The sequence below is a fragment of the Phoca vitulina genome, unplaced genomic scaffold, assembly GCF_004348235.1.
Source record: "Phoca vitulina isolate PV1807 unplaced genomic scaffold, GSC_HSeal_1.0 scaffold1, whole genome shotgun sequence".
Lineage (NCBI taxonomy): Eukaryota > Metazoa > Chordata > Mammalia > Carnivora > Phocidae > Phoca > Phoca vitulina.
In genome coordinates, this window is record NW_022589704.1 from 652,648 (window position 1) to 680,380 (window position 27,733).

Genomic DNA, 27,733 nt, shown 5'->3' on the forward strand with positions numbered 1-27,733 from the left:
GGGTGCGTGTGCGTGTAGTAGACCGTGTGCGAGCGCACGTGCAGTCTTGGGCTGTGCAGATCACTGTGAGCTGTGCGCTCAGACCTCACGGAACGGTCACACACGCGTCTGAGCGGGTCTGCACCCCCCGCAGCTCCTCCAGTCGGCTGCCCAAGAGGCCCCCTCAGGGCCGAGCCTGGACCGGCAGTGAGACCGGGCACCCCCTGAGCACACAGAAGCTTCTGTCCAGCTTGGTCCCCCTTGCTTCGGGCGGACAGCAGTTTCTCGGGTGGCTGGCTCCCTTAGTGACCGGAGGTCCTCACGCTTTTCACGTGAGGGCACAGCATCCACACATCGAGGGGGAGAGCGGCCCGGCTGGGTCAGGACAGGACGAAACCATCTTCCCCGGAAGGAAAGGATTCAGACCCAGGGTTGGCTTCTGTGCGGAACTTCCTTGGGCTCCGAGCAGCATCGGGCATGGCCTGGGGGAGGGGCGGGGGCTCCACCGGCCGGGGTGGGGTGGGCGCCTCACTGACGCGCACGCCGGCTCGAGCTGGGGGAGGGGGGGGTCTGATTGGGAGCAAGACTGGGCCGCAGCAGGAGCCTGGGTGGCTTCATCCCAAGGACACAGGCAGAGGCCACCCTCCCCAGCCAATGGCAAAGGTCAGACAAAGGTGTAGGATGAAGAACCCGAATGTGTGCTGTACCCTTCTAGAACCCAGCCCCGTCTGAAGTCACACACTGAGAACAGTGACGAGCGTTAACGGTTCTCTTTTCCTCCTGCCTCCCCCATGGGGACAGATGGTCGACGCTTCCAAGAGCATCGAAGATGTCCACAAGGAAATCCACGCCCTCTGTGTGTACACCATCCAGGCCGCCGCGCAGAGGCCGCTGGGGGAGCTGTGGAAGTAGCCATGCCGCGCCCCCTCCTGGGGTCCTGCGAGGCCGCGCTGGGGGTACATGGACGCCCAGACGACGTGCTCGCGGAGCAGGACGCAGAGACAAGCAGCCGCGGGCCAGCCCCCAGGAGCCCGCGGGGTGTGCCGTGGCGCCGCTGTCCTCGGTCCTCTCTCTCACCCCCAAGATACCAGTAAATTACTGTGTTCTGTGCTTTCCTACGGGAATTTAACACACAGGCAGGCAGTTTCAGTGAAATGGCAGTCAGTTAAAATTCTCCCGAATTTCTTACAGGCACTAATAAAAATTCATTTGAAAAGATACCGCAGAAGCTCTCGCTTTCCTTAGCCGCCGTGGGCTTGACGGGGCGTCCTTCCTCGTGGGCGAGGGCTCGTCCCTGGGGCGCGGGGGCCTGTCCGGTCTCGAGGCTGCAGACGCGGGCTCGGCCGCTCGCTGTTGTCAGTCTGCCCCGTTGGGAGCCACTCGGGGCGCTCTGTTGACTCCTGGGAGAATCCGGAGCGGAGCAGGGCCGAGTGCTGGACGGAGGGCAGGCAGGGTTCCCCCCGTCCACTCCGTGGGTCTGGGCCCCCCCACCTGGAGGGGCAGCTGCCTTCTGTGGCTGGGATGGGATCTGTGTGAACACCAAGTGGTGGCCCGGCGATGCCGACGGGGCCCGGGCAGAGCCTGCGTGCGGCCACGAGGGTCCGTGCTTGTCTGGGTTCCTTGTCTGTGGTCACTGGGCAGCCGGCCCTCGGTCCCGGTCCTTGGGTGGCACCTCAGAAGGGGGCAAAGGACGTGACAGGTGAGCGTGGCTGGTGGCTGTGCGGCCTTGAGTGAGGCCACAAGGGGACAGTCGTGGAGACGCAGTTCGGTGTCACCTGCTTACAGAGGGGCCTCCAGCAGCTCCTACGGCCGCGGGCGGCCGGGCATCTGAAGCGTCCGCTTACGTGCACCCAGACCGGGCAGCACACGTGTGGTCAGGGCCCGAGGACCCGCCACGGAGAGACAGAAGCCATCAGAACTGCACACGGGGTTCGACTAGAGCCCCGGGGTCACCCATGGGGACGGTCCGACAGCACTGTCTGTAGCCGCCTTCGTGCTTCTTCACACGACCGAGGCCACGCCCCCTGTGAGGAAAACGCGAGTCAGCCTGAAGTCCTAAGACCCCAAACCAGCCTCTCTGCCTCTTGCAGCCTCGTCAGGGCTGCTGGGGGGCGGGGGCGCGAGCGAGCCGGGCTGTGGGGCCAGAGGTGGGAGCAACCTCCTCGGGAGGAACAGCCGGAGCAGAGAGGGTCCCGCGCGTGCGGGGCAGCGGGGCTGGGACGGGGGCAGAAGCGGTCCGACACTTCAACTTTCTTCAGGAAATACAGCATGTGTCTGGAGACATCTGGCCAGGCCGGCCGACGGGCAGGGGTGGGCGGGGAGGGTTACGGGCTGTGACACGGTCCAGAGCCCCTGGCTCCAGTGGCTTTTGCACGGGCGTGGGCGGAGTGATGGTCCCCGAGGATGGACACGCGGTCCTCCTGGAGCCTGGGGACAGGGCACCTGCACAGCGAGGTGGAGAGGAGAGGCCATCCCGCCTCGTCCAGGGAGGCCCAAGGCGCAGCCACAGGGTCTCTGGCAGGGAGGCAGGAGCCCTGGTCGGGACACTGGGGGCAGCAGGATGGGTCAGAGGGCACTCGAGGTGGAAGGAGGGCCGAGCACCCAGGGGACGCGGGCAGCTTCCAGAAGGGGGGGAAGAGGGGTAAACCTTGTCCCCTGGAGCCTCCAGGAGGAAACGGCCCTGTAGAGACCTTGACTTGGAGCCCCGGCCTCCGGGATCCCGACAGGAAGGCTGTGGCTTGAAGCTGCGGAGTGTGGAGGACGGTTCCAGCACAAGAAGGTCCCACGGGCATTTTCTAGAGGCCACGATGCAGGTGGACTTCCTCAGCTGGGATCAGCTCAGTGCTTCCCACTTGTGTCTGCCCTGGGCCCCTCGCAGCGGCGCCGGAGGGTGGGGGGCACCCCTGACCGTCCCCCCACGGCCCTGCCCATGTCCTGCGTGCGCCTGCCCGCGGCTAGCAGTCTCAGCCCACCTGGAGGGACGCTGCTTTCATGAAGCAAACTAAGGCTAACACCGCGCTGGGGACACTTTCTACAAAGCCTCTTGTCGAAGAAGGAGCTACTGTGCGTTCTCCCAAAAGCAGGTTCCCTTGTGGTTTTCACTTCTGGGACCGCGAGGCCGAGGAGAGCATCCCCGCTTACAGGCTGGGTGGGACGCGGGACAGGTCTGGGGCGATGAGCAGGCCACAGCCGCCCGCCAGAGCCCACCCCAGAGACCCCACCCCAGAGGCCCCACCCCAGAGCACCCCCCCTCCGTGGCAGCAGGAGCCTAGGCAACGTTCTTGCTCCGTCTTCCCACATCCACCTAGAACGTGAGAAGAAATCAAGACACAGACAGCCAAGTGTTTTCTACTGAAACTGTTATTATTTGCCATTAAGAATTGCAAACTACACTACAAAGAATGAACAACATTCTCTCAGTAAGCCTTTTTCAAAACACATGAAACAAAGCTCCCGTGGGTCAGGCCGTCGCCCACGTCCCCAATTTGTACCAGCTGCAGGGGCTGCCGACAGCCCCCCCCCCCCCCGCCCCCAGCGCGGCGGCACATTTGTTCGTTCAGAGAAGTGCAGCGCTGGAGGAGTGGACACCAGCCAACCTTCCCTGCTCCCCCAACTCGACCTCACAGACGGGGTGCAGGGAACAGAAGGGAAAAAAGAAAATCGCTTATGTGGGCAACACGTGGGCCGGCAGGACGAGCAGGCCCGGGGCACACGTGTGCTCCAGCCCCGCCCGCCCAAGCAAGGACTTGGAGGCTGCGAGCGGAGGCGCTCTGGGACAGGCCGTCGTCTCCACCCGAGCCCCCCAGAGCCCCTTTACGCTTCCGGTGGGACAGAAGCCAGTCTTCCAGGACGGACGGCAAACCCGGGTGGGAGTGGCGCAGTTTGGGCCCCGAGTACGTGGGCTAAAGGCCGCAGGTGCTGACGTTAGTGCTGACAAGGGTCTGGAAACGTCTCTGACTGGTACACAGAGGGGTGGGGGCGCCGGGCTCACGCGTCAAGCTGTGGGCTTTACCCTCTGGCCCCAAACCATCTAAAGCCTTGGTGACCAGGAGGAAGGCTCTGGATGGCAGCGTGCCGCGCCCCCTCCCCCCAGGCCTGAAGGCCACAGACCCCCGACCCAGGGGAAGCTGGCGAGACAAGAGAGCGGCAGCACGTGGGGCCCGCAGAGGAGGCGTGAGAAAGGCGCATCCCACTCGGGCTTTACCTGCGGCTCCAGGAGAGCAGGCATGTCCCTGTCCTAGCGAGTCACACGCACGCTCGGTGACATCTTTGGATTTCCACCATGCCCACCACTTCACTACTTTGCTCCCCAAAGCAAGGAGAGACCTTGCCGGAATTCTTTCAGTCTGATCCCCACTGAGGTAGCCCTTGACAAGCACGCCGGGCGGAGGCCGCGGAGGGCAGGGCCCAGGCCGAGCCCGCAGGTGGCACTCCGCACACGCCCGCCCCCGCCCCCGCCCCGCAGGTCTTCGGAGAAGACGGACTCGGGACACGCCCCACAGAAATGCGTGTCCTTGTAACTTCGAACAAGCAAACCCAGAACCGAGCGCCCAGGAGGAAGCAGGGCAGAGGCGGGTGCGGGGCTGGCAGTGTCGCAGGGAGAGCTCCGGGAAGGTGGAAGGCTCTGCTCTCAGGAGCTCCTGACGGGCTGCGCGGGGCTTCCCGCAGGCGGCTCCTCCTTTGTGCCCGGGAGCCCGACGAGCCCTCCAGGCCTGCGCAGCCCCGGGGCTCGCAGGAAGGCCTCCGGGACAGGGCAGTCCTCCATCTGCGGGCGGAGGCGGCACGGGGCACGGGCATTCAGCGGACGGGCAGGCTGGATGGATGAAATGCGGCGGCGCCAAGCGCCCCGAAGCAAGGCCGGGCTCTCGAAGGTGCCCCCAGGGAGGGCCAGTGGATACCGTCCCCCAACTCCAGGATTTTCAAAGAGACAAGATTTCAAAGTCTTCATCTTCTGAATCAAAGAATCTTTCCAGTCGCTCTGCGTCAGAAGAATCTAGAAGAAACAAGACACCACCTCAGCAGACGCCCGGCGTGGGGTGTCCGGCTGTGGGGACTGCCCCCCGCACCCTGCATCTGGCCCTCGGGACAGCAGAAGGCGGGACACCAGGACCAGCCCGCTGGGGCGTCGGCCTCCCGGGCTGTGGGCGTCGGCAGGCCGGGAGCTTCCACTGGCGAGGGGAGGGCGGGGAAGAGAATCCCACAGGCGCGTCCGAAGAGAGAACACGCTTCTCGGAGGAGCCCAGAGGGAAGGGGCAGGGGCTGGGAGGGCAGGGCTTCCCGTCCCAAGAGGGGGGGGCACCCCCTGTCCCGAGTCTCCAGTGCGGCACCCTGACTCCCTTCTGGTTTCTGTCGGACAGTGGCTCAGTCACCATCCTCCATGATCTTCTCGGAGGGACAGGGACACGGGCCTCATCCTCGTCCCAGAGACAGATGGATGCATGAACTGCATGTGCTCACGCCTTCCTGCTGAGTCCCGGTTCTGTGTGTGCCACACGTTGACTCACTTCAGGGAAACTGAGGGCCTGAGCGAGGGAGGAGGCCCTGGGCCTAGAGCCACTGAGCAGGAGGACACGGAGCCCGCCTGTGGCCTGCCATCCCAGGGCTGGCTCCCGGGCCGGACCTCGCAGAGACCCTGGGCTGTCGCGGAGAGCCTAGCACGTCCTGGCTCGCAGGGGCCCAGGCGGCCGCGGGAGGAGCACACCCGGCTCCGTGCTCGGGGGCCGGGTTATGGCGCACGAGGTGAAGGACAAGGCAGCAGACTGTGGCGCTGCCCACTCGGGGCCCCGCACAGGCTGTCCGGCAGCACCCCGGTCCCACACACACACCACCAAGGGGTCACAGCCTGGGCTCATACAAATCTTAAAGGTCAGAAGCAACTGGCACAGGGCCTGGGGGAAGCAGAGAGAGAGGACGGAACACGCGGAACAGCCGTGCCCCGACCCGAGACGAGACGAGGCCCTGTGGCCGCCAGACTCACCTAAGGACAGGTTCAGGACATCAGGACAGGCCAGGTGCGAAGGTTGTTGCTCCACCAGCTCAAACATGGGCAGGGCGCCCCCGAGCAGCGACACCTGTCGGCCGACGCAGCCGTGAGACACAGCCTGGCGCCCCCGCCCAGAGATCAGCACTGCCCGCGGGGGGAACCGCGCAGGAGGAAGGGGAGGCGGCCTCCGTACAATAGGCTCTCGGGCCTCTGCCAGGTCTGCGCGTCGTCAGGTCCCTGAGACTGCTCACCCGGAGGGCGGGAAAGCAGCCGCCCTGGGGGCACCTCCGCGTGCTGCCTCCGCTCAAGGTCATGGCCACGACCCTGACAAACCCGAGCCCCCCGAAGGCTCACGAGCAAGGTCTGCGCCTGTGTTCCCTGCGCACGACGAGGTCAATGCCGCAAGCCATGCCGCAAGCTGCGCGCAGGGTGCCGAGGGAGGCGGGACCCCAAGCTGGAGACCCTGAGACGGCCCTCCCCCAGCCCCCACCCCACGCGCAGGGACCCACCACCCACCTGCCTGACTTGTCGGCACCAGTCATCAAAGTCGTCCTCAGTCTTACAGAAGAAGCCCTAGAACAGAAGGGACCATGAGCCGCACGCGGCAAGGCGCACAAACAGGCCGCGCTCCGGTGCCGCGCACAGCGCATGGTGGCCTAGAGAGAGGCCAGGGTCTCCGCCTGCCTCCGGGGGCTGGGTTCAAGGCTCGACCCTCCGCGCTCTGCCCTGGCCGACCAGGCCACGGAGGCCACGTGCGGGTTAATGGCCCCCCCACCCAGTGCCCCTGGCCGCAGGGAGCCCTGGGTCCCGCACAGAGTCGGTGGCCACAGCGCGCTCCCAGAGCCACCCCCACGAAGCTCCGACGCCTGGACACGTTACTAGACGCTCCGGGCACCGCCAGGACTACAGGGATGATCACGGAACGGGCGCCCGCTCTCGCTGCGAAGACCATCCACACTGCCCCGGGCTCTGGCGGAAGGACACGGGCAACATTCCGTTGGTAGACGGGAAGCTGGCTTCTCCTGAGGAGCCCGTGCACAGCCCCCTTTCTCAGGTGAGGACGGGGTCACACCTGCCCTCCCCGTGTCCGCGTGCCCGCTGCGTACGGCACTGCGGTCCAGTCTGCTCTGTGTCTACACCAGCCCCAGTCCCCTATGGAAACGCGCTTACTGCCACAGCGTGCCTCGCGCTTGCTGGACGGGGGCTCAACCCTCCAACTCCGGCCACGCCCCGCCACCCTCGGGCGGCTTCCCCGGCCACCTCAAGACACAATGAGCCGGAAGCTGAGGACCTCAAGACACAAGACCCACAGACTGCGCGTCCAGAGAGATCTGTTTCAGGACCGGAATCTACCTTGTCGTCTGTGACTCAGTTAATCGCTCCCTGAGGAACACCATTCCTTCCAGATGTTTCTGACCCCCCCGCCCCCATCAAATGCATTTTGAGAATACACAGGTTTACGTAAATCACAGCCCAAAATTCCACTTTGTAATCAGAGCAAGGAAGCTCATTCTTAGCAATCATCTCCCAGATCCCTGAAGTCGAAAAACTGAAAGTCAAACCCCAAACCCCAAAAAGGTGGTGCAGAGCAGGGAGTGGGGCAGACTGCCGCTATGTTCAAGGGGCCGCTCGCTGTGAGGGCCATGAGGGCCACACGGGCTGAGGGCCCCTGGGGGGCGTAAGGAGCTAACAGACATTGCTAACCCTTTTGTGCTCTGTGCACTTGAAACCACGTGAACGTGAGACCTACTCCAAAACACTGAAAAAAAAAATCCTAAAACTCGGAGACCCTTCCCTTCCATTCCAGAACAGCAGGACTGAGCACAGACGGACTCAGAACACCTGCCCACTAGCTCACGTGGTCAGAGGAGGAGGCAGGACGCAGTGGGGGACGCACCACGGCAATGGACGGGTCGAGCTCCCCGATGCTCATCCTGCTCGGCGGGTGCTGGCAGTGGAAGCTCTCGTCCGGGATGAAGCAGCTGTCGGTGAACTCCACCGCTGGCTGTGTCGTGTGAGGGTCCAGGTAGATGAGCTCTTCACCTGGGTAAGACGACAGGGAGCAGGCTGGGGTCCCACTCAGACGTGCCACACAGAAATCCACTTAGCTGGACACGCCAGGTTGGGGTGGGAACCCGACTGCTGGGGAGAAGAGGGTCCACAGGAGGCCGGCACCAGCCGGGTGGGGACACTGACCCCTCACGGGAGCATGCTGCTTTTTAACTGGACACCCTGGGTCAAGCCAACACCCTAAGGATGTTTAGGCTGCTCTGCAGAGGACTCCCTCTCCCTCAGCTTCCGGCTGACCTCACGTCTGCAGAACCACCACTCACCAACGTAGCCGATGAAGTAGTGGGCACTGTTGGGCTTCCCTCCGATCACTCCCAGGGACTGGGGCATCATGAAGCAGCGCTGCAGGACAGAGGGGAAGGCGGGGCGGCTGAGCAGGCCACCCGACCAGGAGTCTGTGTGCTGCGGGAAGCCGACCCCAGGGCCCGACAGGGTGACGGGAAGGAGAGCGGGAAGACGTGGTCCCCAAGAGCTTAGTCAGGAAGAGCAGAGACTGCAGGGTGAGCGCAGAGGCCCACGGGACAGGCGGTCAGGACTGCCCGGAGGCGGGCAGGTGGGGGCCAGGAGTCCACAGGGGCCAGAGGGCAGAAGGGGCCGACATGGCGACAAGCAGCAGCATCTCTCCCCGCTGCTGGTCGGCGAGAAGACCCACCTTCAGGGTCTCCACGTAGGCCTCGTTGATGTCCGTGAGCCCCAGGCGCAGGGGGATGAGAAGCACCAGGGGTCTCCACGGTGCCGGCCTATTGGTGAGCTCAGCTCCCGCGGGGAAGCCGTTACAGTGCCGGCTGGAGTCCGCGGGGAGCGCGGTGGCCCCCGCACACGGAAGACTGCCCCTGCACAACCTTCCTGCGAAACAGAGACGTGCTTTCAAAGGCTGAACAGCAGCAGACACAAGTTTACCCAAAAGGAACAAGTACATAATTACTCAGTCATAGGAAACGAGTATAAAAAAGTCAAGTGCTTAACACAATCTGAACCTGGAAAATAAGTCCTGCCGCCCACAGAGAAAAAAAAAATCGTTTTCTACGCATGTCCAATTTAAAACCGTTGCCGTGAAATGAAGTCTCAAGTGAAACAAAGCAAACAGCACCGTGCGTCCCGGGCAGCCACCACGCTGGTGAGCACGCTGGTGGGCACGCGCACTGGCCCCACGCCAAGGACACCATCGGGAAACAGCCTTGCTCCTCCCTCGTCAACGTGGAGACAACTTGTTTCTTCTAAGCGCACTGCTAATCCTCCGTCGGTGTGCTACCGAGGAGGCTGGTGGTGGGGACAGGACGCTCCAGGGGCCCCAGCCCAGCAGGCGCCCAGACCGTGGTTTCTGAACACCTTTCCCTGCTAAACGGAAACAGGGCTCCTCGGAGAAACCGCTGATCCCTGGCCGGGGACAGAGAAAGGACAAGGTGGGCCAGCCACCTTGCCAGCCGGTAAACCCAAAGGGAAGGATGGTTACAGAAGCCACCATTCCAGGCAAAAATCCTCGACACGCATTCGGTATCACCCCCAGATCCCTGTTAATCACAGGGAAGCAGGGACACGGCCCGAGCAGGTGGCCGAGGAAGTGTTACTGACGGGCCTCCGGCTGTGGGCTGAGGACACGGCCGCCAGGTACTGCCGAGGTTTCCCCCGATCTAATCCTGACGACGCACATACATTGAGCGTGGGGCACTGCACCAAACTGGCCTGGGTTCTTCAAAACGTGCCATGATAAAGCAGGAAAATAAACCAAGAAGGAGAACTTTCCAGATCAGAGGAGACTGCACAGGCATGGCAACCACATACAACCCCGGCCCCTCGACCACAGGCCGGAGCGGGCCAGGGAGGGCCAGGGCGCTGGGCAGCAGGAAAGCAGGTGAGCTGAGGCCGACAACTGGGGATGCAGGAGGGAGGAGGACGGCTGCATGAACACGGGACTGGAATTTCTCAAAATGCATAGCTGGAAAATGAAGAATGGGGGTGGGGGGACTACTTGCTGACTCCATCTTCTCACCAGCACAGACCCTCACATGGATCGGCTCAAGAAATGACGGAAGCAGGGCCTGTCACGCGGCACTGTGGGGACTCACGAGGCTGCACGTGGCCTGTGACATGGCAAGCGTCCAGGCACCCACGGGTCCCTTGCTCATGCTCCCTTCACATCCCCACCACGCGTGAGCTCTCTCCGAGCCCATCCGTGACAGGAGCCCCACACGGCCTGCCGCCTCCTCAGCACGCTGCCCCGGCCCCACCACCACCTGCTGCGGCAGGAAGACCAGACAGCCCGGCCAGCGGACCGCCGCTCTTCAACGGCAGCTTATCACCACCACCACCTTCCTCCGGACGCTTCCAAGTGTCCGTCTCTGCAGTTTGGAAGTGTCACTAGGAACACGCGTATTTGAAGAACCCCTGGTTAAAAAACTGGGAGGTGCTCAGCTGTGAAAACGCCAGCTCGGGCACAGGGAGGCTGGCCGCCCGCTCCTTCGCCTCCTGGAAGTTCCAGCCACAGGCACCTCTGCTTTATTTCTGCCGCCAGGGTCTTCCTGTGGCGTGCCTGTGTGTGCACTGTCTCACTGTCTTCTTCCATCTGTGAGTCCCCCCCAGATTCAGTGCCTTTCCAGTGTCTCACAAAGCTCCAAATTCATCCAGGGCAAGCCCTGGCGGAGGCTGCTCTGGGGGTCCCGGCTGGTGCCCCACGGAGGGCGGCACATCTCCGCCTGCAAGGCTCCCCCGCAGAGCACTCTCCCCCCGAAATGGACAGGGAAGGCGGAAAGCCGGTGCTTTTGCCGGGGAGCCGCTCGGGAGACCTGGACAGCCCTGGCTTGGCCAGTATTGGTTCTCCATCTGCGTTGATGAACTGGAGCTTTCTCTCCCACACCTGCGACCTCAGGCAGCCGTGACTACAAAAGTGGCTCCTTGCCTGCCTTGCCTGAGGCCTTGGTGTCCCCTCTAGCCCCCTGGGGCCCCTAAAGCCAAAAGCAGTTAGCACAGCCATTCAGACTCCCCACCATCTACCACTCACCTCACTAAACTGTGCACAGGACCCCAGGCACTATTTTTGTTCCCAGCGTCCTTGCTCGTGGTGTATTGATGCTATTCCTCCTAAGCTGTCCCCATGAAGAGCATGCATCACTTCTGACTCAGGAGGGGAGAACCCCAGGGCCCTGACCATGGGTGGGCGGCCACACACACCCCACCTGGGAGCCTGTTAAATCCGGGCACACGGCCGAGTCTCCTCCAGGCCCCAGCCAGCACCTCCCCCCGCCCCCACCCTCCCCAGGAATGCAGGCCCTGGAAAGCAGCCTGTCCCTCACTCCCTCCTGGCACCGCACCGGGGAACCAGCCTCGGAGGGCAGGCTGGGCGGGTGACTGGGTCGACCCTGAGGGAGGTGGTTTCCCCAGCACTGGGGGAAAAGGGAAACGGACATGTACTGGGAAATGAGCAGCCAGACAGCAGGAAGGCTGCAACGTCCCCGACAGAAGACGTGCTCTGGCAACGTGCAAGGGCTGCTCAGAACGACAAACACTGGGGGGAGCGGCATCTCCACGTCAGGAGGAACTGTTTCCAAGTGGTTTTCTCCCCCATTCTCTGTATGTTTCCAGTTTCCCATGCTTCGCAAAAATTTCAAGAAATAAAACGTGAGGAGAAGGCAGAAGGGAAAAACACCTGTCCTTGCGTGCAAGTCCCTAGTTTGTCAGCTCTTAGGGGCAAAGGGTCAGGGGACAGGGTCAGCGGGCAGGGAGGGCTGGCTGGCTCCCCCAACTCTGCGAGGTCACAGGCCCCAGGCTGCAGAAGCGAAGGGCCGGGCAGCAGCAAGGAGCAACACCGCCGTGGGGTCCGTGCCTGCAGTCATGACACGAGGCCCACCTCCGACCGTCCAGGCAAACCCCAGATGAGCACGCTCAAAGGGCTCTTTCTTAGGTAAAATTCAAAGCAAAGCAGCAGCAAATATGTGGAACTTCAATAAAACTGGAGTGGAGGGAGCTCTGGCAAATTCTTTGGGGAAAAGGTGTTCCTAAGCAAAAACCTAAGACATTAAATAGAGTTTTGTCAGCTTGGTTGTATAACGGGATGTAAACTCCAAATTCAAAACTCACTCACTAGAGGCCATTTGCCAAACCCAGCCATCATTTTCCTCCTGGACTAAAACGTCAGCATGCCTGGACTCCTTCAGGTTTCCAGTGGATCCTTCCAGAAAGAGGAACAGAGCTATGCTCCCCTTTCCTGTTACACCTTGGCGAGAAAGCTGTTCTTGCCTGTCCTCGAAGAGGACGATGCCCGAGAAGGGCTGACCCAGTACACCTGAACAAGTTCTTGCAACGAGGACACAGAGCAAGTCGGGGTACGATGTAGCCCAGCTCTGCGGAGAGTCCAGGCCCTTCCCCTTAGCCTGTTGTATACTGGACACGGACGAGGGATCCCCAACCTGCATGCCAGTCAAGGCCTGGCCGTGGGCCAGGGAGCCGCTCCCTGAGTCCCACCAGCTACAACCCCTGCACTCTCGTTCACTTACTGATGTCCTCCATCACCACCGTGTTGTCCATTGCTATGTGGACTGCCAAGGCGCTCCAGGTGTCGAAGACAGCCAGTTTCCTAACAGAAAGGGGGAGGACACACCAGTAAGTCTTCACAATTCAAAGACATTTCACTTCCGCGGGGCAAGCAAAGGAAAGAGCAACGAATGCTCCAGCAGTTTTTACAGATGAGAAAGATCACAGCTGAGACATTCAGGGCCCCAGACGGGAATAAAGCTGAGGCTGCGGCCTGCTTCTTCCCACCTGGGCCCAGTGCTCCTTCCATTACCCCCAGCTGCCACATGTGGACAGGGTCCCTGCACAGAAGCCCTGCCCGCGGGGCGTTCTGTCCTGAGAAAGGGAGCACAGACCCTGTCTCAGAACACCACAGGTTCTCCCAAATCAGGAAGGCCCAGCACCCCCACTCCCCATGGTACCTTCACACTCTGCTCCACCTCACCCCGAAAGTGATGCACTGACAAGCAGTTTGAGTCCCCACAGAGAATCTGTGGCTTAACAACCGCAAGAACCCTGGTCAAAGCCCCGAGCCTCTGAAAGATAAGCGAACTACAACCAAACGTCTAGTGGGAGAACCTGGTCCATCTGGGGACACACGTGGAGGGTGCGGGGCATCAGGGCAACCACACAAAGCCCCTCCCCACGGGAAGGCCGAAGTGGCAGCCGGAGGAACACGTGCAACACTCCACTGGCTGCCTCTCCCTCACCTGCAGAGGGCCAGGTATGGGGCTGAAACCCACTGACACACAAGACAAAGCAGCCCCCCCAAGATGCGGACATTCCAGACACGAGGCAGGCAAAAAAGAAGTAACTGTGGGTAGCGAGCACGATGGAGAACAAGAGAGCAGTAACTGCGGGCACGACCAGTGCAGGTGCAGGAAGCCTTGATGCCGGGGGAGGCTGGAACAGAGGCCCCGGGGCGGGTGTGTGCGCGGGGCACGCAGTGGAGACAGGCCCGGGAAGGTAGGCAGAGCCGTGCCCACGCCTGCAGCTTTCCCTGGAGTCGGCTGGGACCCCCAGGACGGTTCCAGTAGAGAAGGGGCAGACGGCCGACATGTATTTTACGAAGATGACACCTATTGCTATTTTATTTTTATTTATTTATTTATTTTTTTAAAGATTTACTGATTTAGGGGCACCTGGGTGGCTCAGTCAGTTAAGCGCCTGGCTTTGGCTCAGGTCATGATCTCAGGTTCCTGGAACTAAGCCCCACGTTGCGCTCCGCACTCAGTGGGAAGCCTGCTTCTCTCACTTCCTCTGCACACTGCCCCCCACCCCCCCGCCTGTACACACTCTCTCTCTCTCAAATAATCTTTAAAAAAACTCACTGATGTACTTTAGAGTGTGCACAAGCGCGGCAGTGGGGAAAGAATCTCCAGCAGACTCCCCGCTGAGCACGGAGCCCGATGCTGGTGGGGGGGTTCGATCCCACAACCCTGAGATCATGACCTGAGCCAAAATCAAGAGCCGGATGCTTAACTGATGGAGCCACCCAGGTGCCCCAATGCCTATCCGTATTTTAAAAGAGCCTTGAGGGGGGCACCTGGGTGGCTCAGATGGTTAAGCGTCTGCCTTCGGCTCAGGTCATGATCCCAGGGTCCTGGGATCGAGCCCCACGTCAGGCTCCTGGCTCAGTGGGGAGCCTGCTTCTCCCTCTGCCCCTCCCTCTGCTCATGCTCTCTCTCTGTCTCTCAAACGAACAAATAAAATTAAAAAAAAAAAAAAAAAAAAAAAAAAGAGCCTTAAGGATGTCAAAAAAAGGGAAGACGAACGAGGAGGCAGAAGTTGGGGCTTGGACCGGGGTTAGGACAGGGAGGCAACGAGCAAAGGTTAGTCTGGACGCGTCTGGAAGGGGTGTGTTGAGAAAAGGCATCTAGCACGACCCCAGTTTCTGGCCTGAGTTCCTGGAAGGACCGCATTCCCTGTAGAAGGAACAGGCCGAGGATGGGGAGAAGGGTCAGCTTTGGGTTTTGGCCGTTAGGCTGACATGCCCCTCAGACAAGGGGTGCTGCTGAGGAAGCATCTGGACCTGAGGCTGGGGTCTGGGCACAAATCAGCACTGGGGGTGTGATGCTCGGAGCTGTGCCACGCAGACCCAGCTCACACTGGTGCTGGCAGAAAAGAGAAGCCGCCAAAGGCCAAGCCAGCCCCGCAGTGCTCACTGAGGGGGGAGGGAGCCCCGCAGTGGAGCCATCGACCATCAACAGGGACCAGAGGGCGTGACTGTGGGGCCCAGGGCTTCCGAGAGAGAACACCTGCACCAAGGCCAGTTGTCCTGCTGGACAACTGAGCAAACAGAAGACCGAACCCGGGCGCTGGGACGGGACCAGATGGACAGCAACCTCGGAGGAGCTGCTTCAGAGCAGAAGTGGGGACAGTGAGAACCCGCACGCAGACCACGCCGGCAGACCCCACGCGCAGGCACGCACACAGACCATACACACAGGCCACGCAGACGACTCACGCAGGCCGCACACGGACGGACCACACACTGACCACGCAGGGAGATGGACCATGCAGAAAAGGCTGCTTTCAGTGCGTGCAGGGCTAGACCCAGGGTTCTAAGGGGCATGTGGCAGGGGCTCGGTAGAGTAAATGGGGGGGCTGGGTGAGAGGACAGAGAGACAGTGGGCAGGCTTGGGATCAGCCGGAAGGTGGGTGGAGGATCCCAAAGAACCTGCCAAGAGCAGCCAGATGGGAGAGGGCAGCCCTTCACTGCAACAAGAAGTGGGCTGGGGGACAAGGGGTGGAGAAGGGCGGGTACAGACACCCCGAGCAAGGAGCCTGGGCGACAGGGAGCAGGCAACAGATGCACGAATCTGGATGTGGAGGGAAAGCCGCAGCTGCGGACACAGGGTCCAAGGCAGGGAGAAGCGGGGTCAGCGCAGAGGCAGAGGCCCACGGCACCTGACTGCTGTCACTCCACAGCAGTTTCCACCTCCCAGACCATCAGAAAAGCACCCTAGTGGACAGGTCCACGTGACAGACACACAGGGGCCCCATCCAGTGGGCGCCATCTGAAGACACTCATCCATCAGGAAACATAAATTCCACACAGGAGCGCACTGGGTGTGGCCGCCTCTGAGGACTCTCAGGAGAGCCGTGAGGGGAAGAGTAAAAGGTCCCTCATCTCCTTCCGCAACCAAGACTCAGGAGAGTTTGAACCCACAGGTCATGCTCACGCTACCCCGAGGAAATGGGAGGCATGGGGCTTGGCACATACTTGAGCACCTGGGCAACGGTGTTGGGCCCGTACCACTGGCCGATGGACTTGCCCTCGCCAACTCCCATTTGTGCTGCAGGAAACAGATGGGATTAGTGATGTGAGCCCCCCTCCCGCCCCGCCCGTCCCCCAGAAGAGGCCCGTCCTGACAGCAGCACGTGGTAATGGGAACACTCCACAGGAAGCCTGGACAGGCACACCCACCCCTGCCTCCAGCAGGAGCTCCTGACAGACCCCAGGACGCCTCCTCCAAGAGGGAGAGACGCTGCCTCAAGGTTTGTCCCTCACTACGAGTCAGGGCCCTAGCCCTTCAAGAAGGAGCAGGATGGAGGAAATCAAAGGACTCAAAGCTATACCTTTACTTCCTTCTGTAGGTGAGAATGAGACGCTCAAAACAAAGGAGCATTTAGGCTTAGCGATGGGCGCAGAGAGGGACGACCCCTGGAGATGGCATCCCCCTGCACAGCCGCCGCGACGAGCAGCCCGCACACCACTGCGGCCACACGGCCCCCCGCGCCACAGCAAGGCCCCGGGTCCGAGCTGCCCTGGCCCAGGACAGCAGCCCCAGATGGCCCCGGGCCAGAGGGACCTACAGCCTCAGGCCTCCCACACCCGATACCAGAGAAGCGCTCAGGGGGAACCCAGCGCCTCGGCCTGCTCTAAGCCGCGGGGACTGGCTCACTCGGCAATCCCCCACCTATCTGGTGAATGGAGTAGTAACTGTCCTTCCTGTCGATGAACGCATTGAGGACATTGAAGTAGCTATCCGGCTGCCTCTTCCGCTGTGTCCACCTCCAATCTATTGGAGAGATGCACAAGATCAGTTTTACCAAAAGAGGAGAAAGAAGCCTTTACGTTTATGAAACACTCAAGCCACAGGTGATACCCTTTCTTGAACCTTTCCAAAGTTAAAAGCCAAATTCTCCAGGATTCCAAATGCACATATGCTAACCCACCAAAACAAATCCATAAAGAACAGAAAACAGTTTCAGTGACGTAAAGATAATTTCTAAAAGACAAACATTCATCAATATTCTTTAAAGTCACTTTTTCAAATCAACGAATACCAGTGGGTCACCACTCAAGAAAACCCTGAATCCCAGTCTGTGTGCTTTGGGTAACCTAACCCCACAGTCCTGTTTGCTTCCTAAAAACGCTGTCGTCCCCGGTGCCGTGACTTACCTCGGCCTAAATGGCGGCACACCAGGGCCTGGGCAAAGATCATCTGTCCGCACCGCAGCATGCAGCCCCAGCCCGTGTCCGAGGTGGGGCCGGTGCCCCCTGTCATGGTGGACAAAGAGAGAGGGCTCGCCGTCAGATGGCCCAGCAGGTCAGGAGTCCACTGGCAGGAGGCCTTGGCCCTAGCACACTTGGGGCGGCCCTAGCACACTTGGGGCAGCCCTACACTGCGTCAGCTCCATCTCAGGTGACAGGCCATTTAGAACCTGGTCATGCCAAGGGCACATTTACTGGGCAATGATACGTCCTGCCAACCCCTCGAAACGGGCAAAATATGTGAACAAGTCAGTCACAGAGAATTAAGAATGTCTGGAAAACATATGAAAAGACACTAAGTCTCACGAGTAATGAGGAAACTCCAAGTCAGATAAGGAGGACCTCTCTCCAAGCACCGGAAGGGCAAAGATGCAGTTGCCGGGAGAGTGGGTCATGCATGCGGGAGGGCAGGAACATAACCCAGGGGCGGTCAGCAACCACCCTCAGCACTTAAAGCACACTTGCCCCGGGGCCCCTCCACGTCACGCCCACTGCCAGGGCACAAAAGGATGCCGACACTGGGCACCACAGCTCTGCGTGCACTCCGAGACAGGCCCCAGCATGACAGGAGAAGCCCCGGCCATCCTAAGTACCGGCAAGGCGAGAGGCATGAAGCGGCGGCGGAGCCGAGACGCCAGGGCCAGCCCAGCGAGCCGCAGCCCCGGCCGGCTCCACCGTTTCCCCGCAGCATCACCTCGGAGCCTGGGGCAGCCCCTCCCACAAACGTGGGTGGACAAAGCCTCGAGGGGCACAGCGGGGCGGGTAGACGAAGCGCAGTGCTCGGGACGCGCAGCAACGACGCCCGTACAAACTAGTCGACTCTCCGTGGCTAGGGAAGGAAGGACCACGCTGGCCCTTAGCGGCAGGCACCGTCCTCCTCAGCGACTTGACCAAACAGTACAAGGCTCCTCTCAGCCTGTCCCTGCTCTGTGAGTCCAGACAGAGACCTGCAGGAGAGTGGTGGTCCCCCAGCACCGCCCGGCACACCCCCACCGCCCGGGCCTGCCCCGTCCTCAGGGCTGAGCAGAGCACGGCTGGCATAAACGACATCCCGGAGCACAGCGGACAAATCCCATCATTGGGTGGCCTGTGGTGGCACTGGCCTGGTCTCCCCACCCCACGGCGCTCCTGAATGTCAAGCCCTGTGGCTGTACCGCATCCAGCTCACTCCCAGAGAACACCGGCGACTGCATCTTGGTGAGGGGCCTGACAGAGACCTGCCACCCGGGAGCCGTAGCCTCCTGCTGCCGACCCCCTGGTCTCAGGTTCTCCAACCAGCAAAGGCAAGGCCGAGAGCTGGGGCCCCTCCACTGCCCACCTCCAGGGTCACGACGACGAAGAGCCACTCTGAATGGGGCGTACATCAGCGCTATGCGAAGACGTGGCACATCCACCTTGCCTTTCAGCTCTCCCCACAACTAAGTGCGGGACACGAGAGAAAAGGTGATGGACACAGAGCAACGGCCTCCAAACATCCTGGGCCTACAGTCCGAAGCACACTGTGACAAGCGTGACCCAGGACACCCTTCTGACGTACAGACTGAAGCCTCCTGAAGCCGTACGCTGCCTCACTGTGGAGACACACGACTTCACACTCCATTCTGCTCTATACTTTTAAATGCTGCTTATAACTCATTATCCTGATTTTAGATCCCAGTAAGAACCCAGGACCAGCAGTTGGAAAATCCCTGCCCTCGGGAGAGTCAGGAGTCCCGAGTTTGGACCCTAACTTCACCACGCTAGGCGCGAGACCTCAGCCGGCTTACGCCACTAGGGCTGCCGGGAGGTCTGAGGTGCAGTGACAAGCACCCACACACCGACATCAACACTCCACACCCAAGTTGCCCTCCTTACAAGGCCTGTATCCACCGCCACGTGTAGTAACCGACGGCGTACTTACCAATGGCTGGGAAGTTTTTCCTGTATGTAAACCAAAGTCTGGACGCCACATCAGACAAGATCTCGTCCTTTTCTAGGGATTGTTTAAAAGAAGAAAACACACACAGCCTTAACTTCGTAGATCATATGTTACAGAAAGTTAGCAAATAACTATTATCACCACAACGTGCTTTTCACAGCCTGAGCCCTGAGAGCACAGCAGGCTCTGAGGCGGCGAATACCTGTGAAGATGCTGTATTTTCTACCCAGTATCCACACAGGCTCTGAGGTCTCCGGGAAATCTTCAAACTCAGCAAATCGAAGAGTGTCGTAGGTCAGAGTAGCTATTGAAACCAAACACACATTGATCCCATTTTTATAATTTCATAAAACAATATGGAAGATGATTTCTAGCGTTTCCGCGTAAAGAGCTCTGTGTGATCCTGTGTCTCGTCAGGTATGTGACAACCACCACAGACAAAGCAACCGCAAGCAACAGGGCAGCAGCTCCTGAGCCTCGCCTTCCGGCAGACACGAGGGTGAGGCCGACAGCACCAGGCCCGGGGCAAGGAAGTACCTGACCTCAGTACTGGTTTTAGCCTTACACCGACAGGACAAAAGTAACCCTTGCATCTCAGTATGTAAGCGAGGCCACACGCTGAGTAGACGGTGGAGCCAGTGTCCCCCAGGAGCAGGTGCCCAGAGGCCGAGGAGAAGGCAGGTACTTCACGGGCAAGAAACACAAGCTCGGGGATGATGACGACCAGCCGTGGAAGGGCAGGTACTATTCCTGGGTGGGACACAGATCCCCAGAAACAGACAGACCCTTCTGCAAAACTCCCTGAGGCTCTTGCAGCTGTTTTCACTTCAAGATGCTCCCAGAAGAGCACGGCCACCAGCTCCCACCTCCTAAGAAGATCGCTGTGTATGCAGCTAACAAGACCTGAGCGCCATTTTATTCTGTGTTGCTTCAGTTAAGAAACTAGAGAGGCCCAGTGTCCCTCTCTGTCCTCGGAAGCCAGCTGAAGAAACCCTCTATACACGGTTCCCAGATTCAGCAGAGCACAGACCGACACCCGCGAGGCAAAGGGCAGTGTATCCCGGGTCCCCCGACTCTTCAGCTGCTCCTCACAGAACCCGAAACACACAGTTCTCATCTGCTGCCTCGCAAGCCTCAATGGTACCTAGTCACTCGTACTCTTCACCTGCAATTGCCCAGATAACTTTGGAAAATCTATTATAATCGTTTCTCCCACATCTGAATTTACTTTTTGACAATAGCCCCACCTTTTGGTAACAATGACGTATTAATTTTTAAAAACCCAAAGACTACAAAAATATTATTAAAAAAATCTTCTGCAGCTTCACACCCAGCAAGGAATCTCCTTCCAGAAGTCTCTGCGTTGATCCGTAAAGGAAACCATACCACACCTGTGATTTCCTCGTCTCTAGTCTCTCAACGGTGATAGTCCACACAGACCTAGAGCTCTAGCAAGTGTCTGACGGTCTCGCAGCACCCTGTCCAGGCCACCGGTAACTCCCGCACCCTGTCGAGATGCTCCTAACATACCCTGCGGAGCATCCCTGCGTGTCCCTCTGTGCTGCGCACAATCCCTTGGGGATGTTGGGGGTCCAGTGCTGGCTCTGGCGCCTGGCAGTGGAGGTTCAAACCCTAGCTCAAGCACTCCCAGGTTGTAGGTTCTTTGGGTTGACCCCTCAGTGTAAAAATTTCCTTACTCATAAAATGGGGGAAAATAATAGGATGCCCTCACAGCGCAGCTGCAAAGTGTCCGTGAACCCCTTCCCATGAGGTGCGCGCACACAAGCTGGCAGACAGAAGGGCGCCAAGGTCAGCCAGTGTCATTAATACCGAGGACGCAGAACTGCAGGCTCAAGGGCATATGATTTTACTACACCCAAAAGGCTAAACTGGATGCGCAGCTAATTCCCAGGCCCAGGGTTGGGAAAACAATGCTCCATGAACAGAGAAATCCACAGCACCCGAAGACCCTGTGTTCGCCACTTCAAGAATTCTCTGGCTGTCAGGAACCCAGACCCGGCTCCGCCTTTTTTTCTTTCCGCCGGAAACCTGACAGCGTCAGGGCAGTCCCAGTGCTTCCAGAACAAGCTGTGCTTCCCGGAGCGCCTGAGCACGATGGCGGGCACAGGGGCCCTCACCCGCGGGGCTTCCTGCAGGGGCTCTGCTCAGTGCGTCCGACTTGCCGGTGCTTCCACAACGCCAACCAAGCTGCTCTACGCTTACAGAGTCCAGGTTGATCTCCCCCTCTTTTCTGCAGGTGATTATCAAAGCTACGCTGGAGTGAGTTCAAGTTCCACGTTCTCGAGGAGCTGCACATGGTGTTTGTTACTTCTCTATCGTTAGGAACCCCGGGCTTCAACTGATAGGTAGATTCAAACCCAAACACTGACTCTCAGTGAGAAAGGATGCAAACCACTCGACTGCACTGCAGGACGTTAACTGTCCTCCTGCCCTACTGATGCCCAGGACCCTCTGAAGACCACAGCCGTGAACCAACGATGCAGAGATGGCTGACAACCCTGGAGGGCTACTGATGCCGTGGGCGAGCACCTCGTGTGCGCTTGGCGCCGGAGGGGCGCAGCACCCGTCAAAGGACCACAGCCCTGTATCAAAGCTGCGGCACCTCTGAAGTAGAGAGGTTTTCATCACTGAGGTGGCAAAATGCGAAACAGGCGTACTTCTTAGGTTTACTAGCAAACTTTATAGGCAACCAAGCCAACTTCAGAGGGAAAGAAGTAAGAGATGTTCTATTAACTTAACACTTTATCACCCAATTTCCTAAGACAGCTAACCAAATTATGGGTTGTGTGGCCTCAGATTCTTTTCTGCTTCAGCCAAAACCAAGCAAGGAGACAGACACACCCGAGGGGAATGAACTACCAGAAAGTGACCCCAGCTCTTGCCAGATGAGCAGGAGCCTCGAAGTGAGGGTGCAAATTTATCATCTGCAGGCTCCCTAAGGAGTGCTCCACGCCCCTGTGTCCCCCATGCCCCTCACATCATTGCTCCTCCTGCCTCTGCCCCTCCAGCTGACCGTGCGAGCCGCTCCCCCCGAATCCTGCTCCTGTTGGGTGCAGGTCACGTGAGCCTCTGGAACTGGCTGCAGACACAGCTCCCCCATGGCATGGCAGCTTCCTCAGACAGGGACCGTGTTCCCGTCGGTCCTGGGGGACACTGCGCATGCAGTGTGTGTCCACCATGCCTGCTGAACACAGTCCCCGCCGTGGGCAGCCCGAAGTCTGACCCTCACTTGGTGGTGACCTTACTGTGCCTCAGTTTTCTCACTGGTAAGATGGGAACAGCTGTGTTTCCCTCAGGGACGGTGTGAGGAAACGTGGAAAGCTTTGCCCCATGCTGGGCAACAGGAAGCACGTTTTGGGGCGGGTCCCCTGGGAGTCACTGGGACGGGTAAGTTGGTGACGCCACAGTGTGCAGTGAAGGCCAGTCTCCACGTGCTGTAACAGGTGTGGCACTCAGTGCAACACACACAGGAGACTCACCCAAATACGTGATCTACCTCACTAAAGCAGAATGTAAGCAACAAGCTTTCCTCACAAGACTGGGGTTTAGGGAGCAGAAGCCAGCCATCCGAGACACTTCACAGGCTAGTTCAACATCCTGAGGCTTCCGCCCTGGAAAATGAGCACAGAGTCCCACGGCCCCTCAGCACTTCCAACCAGGAAAGCAAGTGAAGGGCTTCTCGTCCCCGTATAGCCGGCAGAGTCTTGACTGACCTTCGGCGGCTCTGCCCCGTCCCGCCTGCAGCAGAGGACACCGACACCTGGAATAAATGTCACAGCCCGGGTGCCCTCACGGCTCCCTCGGACAGAGGCATGCTCACTTAGCACAGGCTGCCTCCACCAGACCACCAAGCTCCCGGACCTTCCAGACCTCACTCTCTGATGGTACTCTCGAAAATACCGTTCATTCCTGACGTTCAACTTTCTCATCTCTACGAAGATTTGTTTTTTGGAGACAGAGAGCCCACTTGCCAGCTATAGGATGCACGGCCCTGGTCCCTGGGCCACGAGGCGGACACAGCTGCTGGCTCTGCCCCGTGGGGCAGGAACGCAAGGCCCGGGCCAGGTTCCAGCCACGTGTGCAGCACCTTCTCTTCCTCCTTTTCATATTATTTCAAGCCTTGTTATCTGCAAGATGAAAATAAATCTCCCTTGTCCCCTACACAACACCACTTTTATCGTTGGTATTAACTTAGTCAAAACACATATTAATACTTCTGTAGAACAAAAAACATCACAGAGCGCCTGTTCAGAAAACAGTTCAGTAGAAAAGCTAGTACTTTTCTATTTTAAAACTTAAGTTCACAATCAGTAATATCGGCACAGATCGGCCAACACAGAGGAGGTGTAGACTGACCTCCAGCTCTCTGCTCAGACTGACCAGCTTCACAGGGGCTTGATCTGCATCCTTCCCACAGAGGGTCACCCCAAATTAATTAGGCCTCAGAATAATTTCATCATCACCACATGCAACATCATATGTGAAGCAGTTCACATACCTCCTGAGTGAAAAGGGGTCAAATCTCAAAAACAATGCCAATCTCCAGACTCCAGGAAATGGTTTTAACTTCCACTAAGAGGACACACAGGACAAGCAAGACTGACAGGTGTCACCCAGTTAAGAATGAGGCTCTTTCAGAGGCACTCTCCCTCATTTGGTCACTTGGGTTCCAGACACTTGATTTTCCACATTTTCCTCCGAGATGTCTCTGACCACACCCAGAAGAGGAAGCAGAAAGCCCTTTAATAGTATGGTAATTCCATTAGAAACAAATGTTTTAATATTATTAATCTGGCAGAAAATTAGGGAATTGTGCTCAATGAAGGTAACCAATTTGTCTCCACTTAGTACCAATCACACTATAATTTAACCAGGGAGAACCACAAAAACACGCACCACTACCTTTTTTTTACATAAAGCATCACTTTTCAAAGATATTTCCCCCAAACATCTATAGCTTCTGAGAGATTATGCTTTACAAATAAAATCAAAAGAAAAGTTCTCCCTAGGGGCGCCTGGGTGGCTCAGTCGTTAAGCGTCTGCCTTCGGCTCAGGACATGGTCCCAGGGTCCTGGGATCGAGCCCCGCATCGGGCTCCCTGCTCCTCGGGAAGCCTGCTTCTCCCTCTCCCACTCCCCCTGCTTGTGTTCCCTCTCTCGCTGTGTCTCTCTCTGTCAAATAAATAAATAAAATCTTAAAAAAAAAAAAAAAAAAAAAGAAAAGTTCTCCCTTTCCTTTAGAAAATGTTTATGTTTAGGGACGCCTGGGTGGCTCAGTCCACGGCTCAGGTCATGATCCCAGTGTCCTGGGATCAAGTCCCACACTGAGCTCCCTGCTCAGCGAGGAGTCTGCTTCTCCCACTCGCTGCCGCTCCCCCTGCTTGTGCGCTCGCTCTCTCCGTCAGGTAAATAAATAAAATCTTAAAAAAAAAAAAAGGAAAATGTTTATGTTTAGAGTAACAGGTTTGCAAGTAGTTACTTTTTAAAATCCCAAATAGTTTTCATGAAGATGTTGGTAGTTCAGTTTTGAATGAAAAGGAAGGAAAAGGAAGGAAAAGCACCCAGAACATCAGCTACACCAGAGACCTAGAAAATACTGCACTCGAGAGCACACTGGACAGAACACCACACTGAGCCCCTCTGCCCTGCAAGGGTCAGCAGCCCCTTCTCACCACTGACACCTTACACACTAACAGACTCTCTAAACTGAAGTCCTTATAGTGCAGGAACGTGTAAGTTGCCATTAATTCGAGTTCTGCTTCCTTGATTACCACCCACATGCCAGACACAACTGAAGCCCTGGAGACGCAAGCTCAAGATACGGGCTCTGTCCTCAAGGGACGGACAGCACAGCCATTTAACTGCGGGCACCCACCGCTCCTTGAGCCCTGAATGTGTTCTCACACACAGTGCTGGGGGCTCGGTGGAGAACACAACCAGCCTGTAGTCCGCCTGCCACCTTCTGGACCTCTCCATGCCAGCCAGCAGCCCTGGGTGCCCCTCCCAGGCCCCTGCTCTTTCTTTCTCCTCTCAGACCCTCAGTGACTCATCCAAAGCAGCTTCCCACACACTTCGACCTCGAGTCCAGGCCTACGCCCTGAGCTCCAGGCCCGTGGACCCAGAGCCTCCCTGGACATCATAACAAAGATGTCTAACAACAGTCAGCACATACAAAACCAACAGCTCCCCCACCAAGACCCCCAAAGTCTTCCCCACAAGACATTCTCAGTTCAGGCCATAAACCTCAGCACCATCTTCAAGTTGTCCCTCTCCATGCTTCCCACCACCCCCACCACTTCCAGTCTGTACACAATCCTGATGTCTCAACCCTCAAATACATCCAGAAGTCACCTCCTCTCTCCACCCTGAGCCAAGCTTCCACGGCCTTTCATTGGCTTAGCAACAGCCTCCTAACTGGTCTCCCTGTTTCTGCCCTTGCCCCTCTGCAGGACATGCCGTATATCCTGGACAGAGCAGCCAGAACCAGTCTGCTAAACATCCGCCCAGTCACATTATTTCTCTACTCAAAACCTTCCAAAGACTCACCAACTCATTCAGAATAAACGCCCCAGTCCTCACTATGACCCAACCAGGCCCCATGACTGGGCCAAATTTGTCTCTCTGCCTTCAGCTCCTACTTCTCTCACCCCCACCTGCTGCATCCTGGCCACACTGGCCCACTTGCCCTTCCTCCTGCACTGCTTTTGGGTCTTGGTCAAAACTTACCTCTGTCTGCAGTGAGATTTTTTCCCCTGGCCATCCTGGCTATAATTCTAACTCCCTCTTGCTTGGCCCACATCACTCTCCCACATGAGCCACATGGTTTTGTCTATTTTGTTCACTTCTCTAGCCCCAGGGTCTAGAACAATGCCCAAGACAAACCTCTCATTCAATAACAAATGCAGTTTATTGAATGGATCACTATAAAAACAACTAGAAACTGCGTAAGACTTGGTCAAGAAAGGCAGGCTTTGTAAGGAGTCCAGGGATCAGAAGAGGCTGCACCATTAATCACCCCTAAAAAGATGTGCAGCATCGTGTCAGAAAAAAAACTCTCCACCACAGCCTCCAGAGATCATACGTATTTTCATCAGCATCAACAGCAGCCTTCAAATGCACTTTTTTCTACTTTGAAATACCCTTCAACCTTAACATGATGATTTTCACGTTTAAGGTAACATGACCAACACTGAATTGTGTTTTTCCACCTTACCCAAGTCTCTCCTACAAAGTCTAAAATATCCGAGCAGCAATAACTTCAAAGAAAGTGGATAAAGAGTTCTATTCCTTTCTCCACCCCATTTCCCCAGCAAACAGTAAAACATGCTCTCTGGTTTCTCTTTTTTAAACAAACTTCACAAAAAATAATCTGGTTAACATGCTTCTTTGGGAGTTAGGACTACTGTTTGCTCCAGCCAGATGCCACAAGTCATTGAAATACTGGCCATACACGTCTGCATTCCAGTTTCCAAACTGAGATTTCGGTAAATTTAAGTTGCCCATGCCAAGAGAAGAAAGACAAAGCAAACAAAGCCACCCAGAATGACAGGTGGAATTAAACCAGGTGGCGGTGGGGGAGGGGGGAGGTGCTGAAGGCAAATCACTCCCTACAAGGAATGAAAGGACTACAACTACCCTGGGATGAGAGAGCCCGTGTCAGATCACTTTTAAGCCTACTGAACAAAGACCCAAAATAGTTTGCAAGCAAAAATTAAGGAATTGTCCCCTCTGGAACAGAAGCATGACGAGACAGGCCAGAACGCCACATATGCACATATTCCCACGTGTACACGGACACACATGTACACATACGCCCTCCCACCCGCCACATACTTCGCATCACGACCCCAAGAAGTTAAGATATGACGAGATGAGTTCAGTTTCTCTCTTCAACCACGAAGAGGAAGCTTGCGTGATCTACTGGTCACTGAAACGCGTGTGCAGTGAGTGTGGGGAGCATGTTTCTCGCCCCCAGCCTCCCAATGCAACTTCCTAAGAGGTAAAGAGCTTCCACTCCTTAATGCTTGGGGCGTGGGGTGGCGGCAGGCACAGCACTCTCCGGCCCCCGGTTCTGGAGCCAGCTCCGCCCGGCGCCCCTCCCGCCCGTCTCGGACACCACGCTGCCCCCGCTTGTCCGCGCCGGCTTTGGGCCTGTCGCCGGGCGCCCAGGCGCTGCGGGCGGGGCTGAAAAAGCGCCGAGACACGCAGACAGCCGACTGTCAGACCCGCGCCGGCCTTCCCACAGACGCCGTCCCCGCCCCGCTCGGCGCCAGCGCCGGCTCCGCCCCGCGGCCCCGCGCCCATCCCGCACCCACGCCGCGCTGGGCGAGACCCCGGTGGCCGAGGGGCCAGGAGGGCGTCGCCCGCGGGTCGCGCCGCGTCCGCTAAGGCCCTCACCTGCGTCCATCTTCCCTCTCCGGCCGCCGACTGAGAGCGGCGTCGCTCCGACGGTTCCGCAGCGCGACGCGACGGGCCGCTGCCGGGGCCAATCCGGGCCTAGAGGGCGAGGGCGCGGGCGGGGCCGGAAGTGCGGGAGGAAATGCACGTCCGCCATCTTGGCGTACGGTGGGGCCCAACGCCGGGGGCTGGGCCCGCGCGCTCGGCTCCCTGGCGGCCTGCACCGTGCGCTCCGGAGACCCCGACAGCGACCCGTGGGAGTAGCGGAAGCAGACGCGGACGAGCGGCGGAGTGCCGGGGAGGGCATGTTAATCCGCCGTTCGGCCGGGCCGCCGGCGCGGCCATCTTGCCGTACGGAC

At 58.4% G+C, this 27,733-nt stretch overlaps 2 protein-coding genes across 3 annotated transcripts in view; one reads left to right on the forward strand and one right to left on the reverse strand.

Moving 5' to 3' along the window:
* The window catches only part of DTYMK (deoxythymidylate kinase), an 11,925-nt gene extending 10,757 nt beyond the window's left edge, over positions 1–1,168 (forward strand). The window contains exon 5 of the mRNA XM_032429387.1: positions 781–1,168. Within this exon, the coding sequence (XP_032285278.1) occupies positions 781–891 (111 nt within the window). The 3' untranslated portion in view covers positions 892–1,168. The remainder of the gene's footprint in view (positions 1–780) is intronic.
* Positions 1,169–3,874: 2,706 nt separating this feature from the next.
* On the reverse strand, positions 3,875–27,672 carry ATG4B (autophagy related 4B cysteine peptidase). Of its 2 annotated transcripts, XM_032429516.1 has the most exons (13): positions 27,375–27,668; positions 19,160–19,261; positions 18,940–19,011; positions 16,947–17,045; positions 16,462–16,563; positions 15,765–15,837; positions 12,523–12,602; positions 8,685–8,878; positions 8,296–8,374; positions 7,860–8,005; positions 6,479–6,535; positions 5,957–6,050; positions 3,875–4,972 (listed from the first exon to the last, which is right to left on the reverse strand). In XM_032429516.1, the coding sequence occupies exons 1-13, from the start codon at positions 27,529–27,531 to the stop codon at positions 4,899–4,901; spliced, it is 1,329 nt and encodes a 442-aa protein (XP_032285407.1). In that variant the 5' UTR covers positions 27,532–27,668; the 3' UTR covers positions 3,875–4,898. The 2 variants fall into 2 exon arrangements, with proteins under 2 accessions (XP_032285407.1, XP_032285493.1); XM_032429602.1 differs by lacking the exons at positions 18,940–19,011; positions 19,160–19,261 and having other exon boundaries at positions 27,375–27,672.
* Positions 27,673–27,733: the final 61 nt, after the last annotated feature.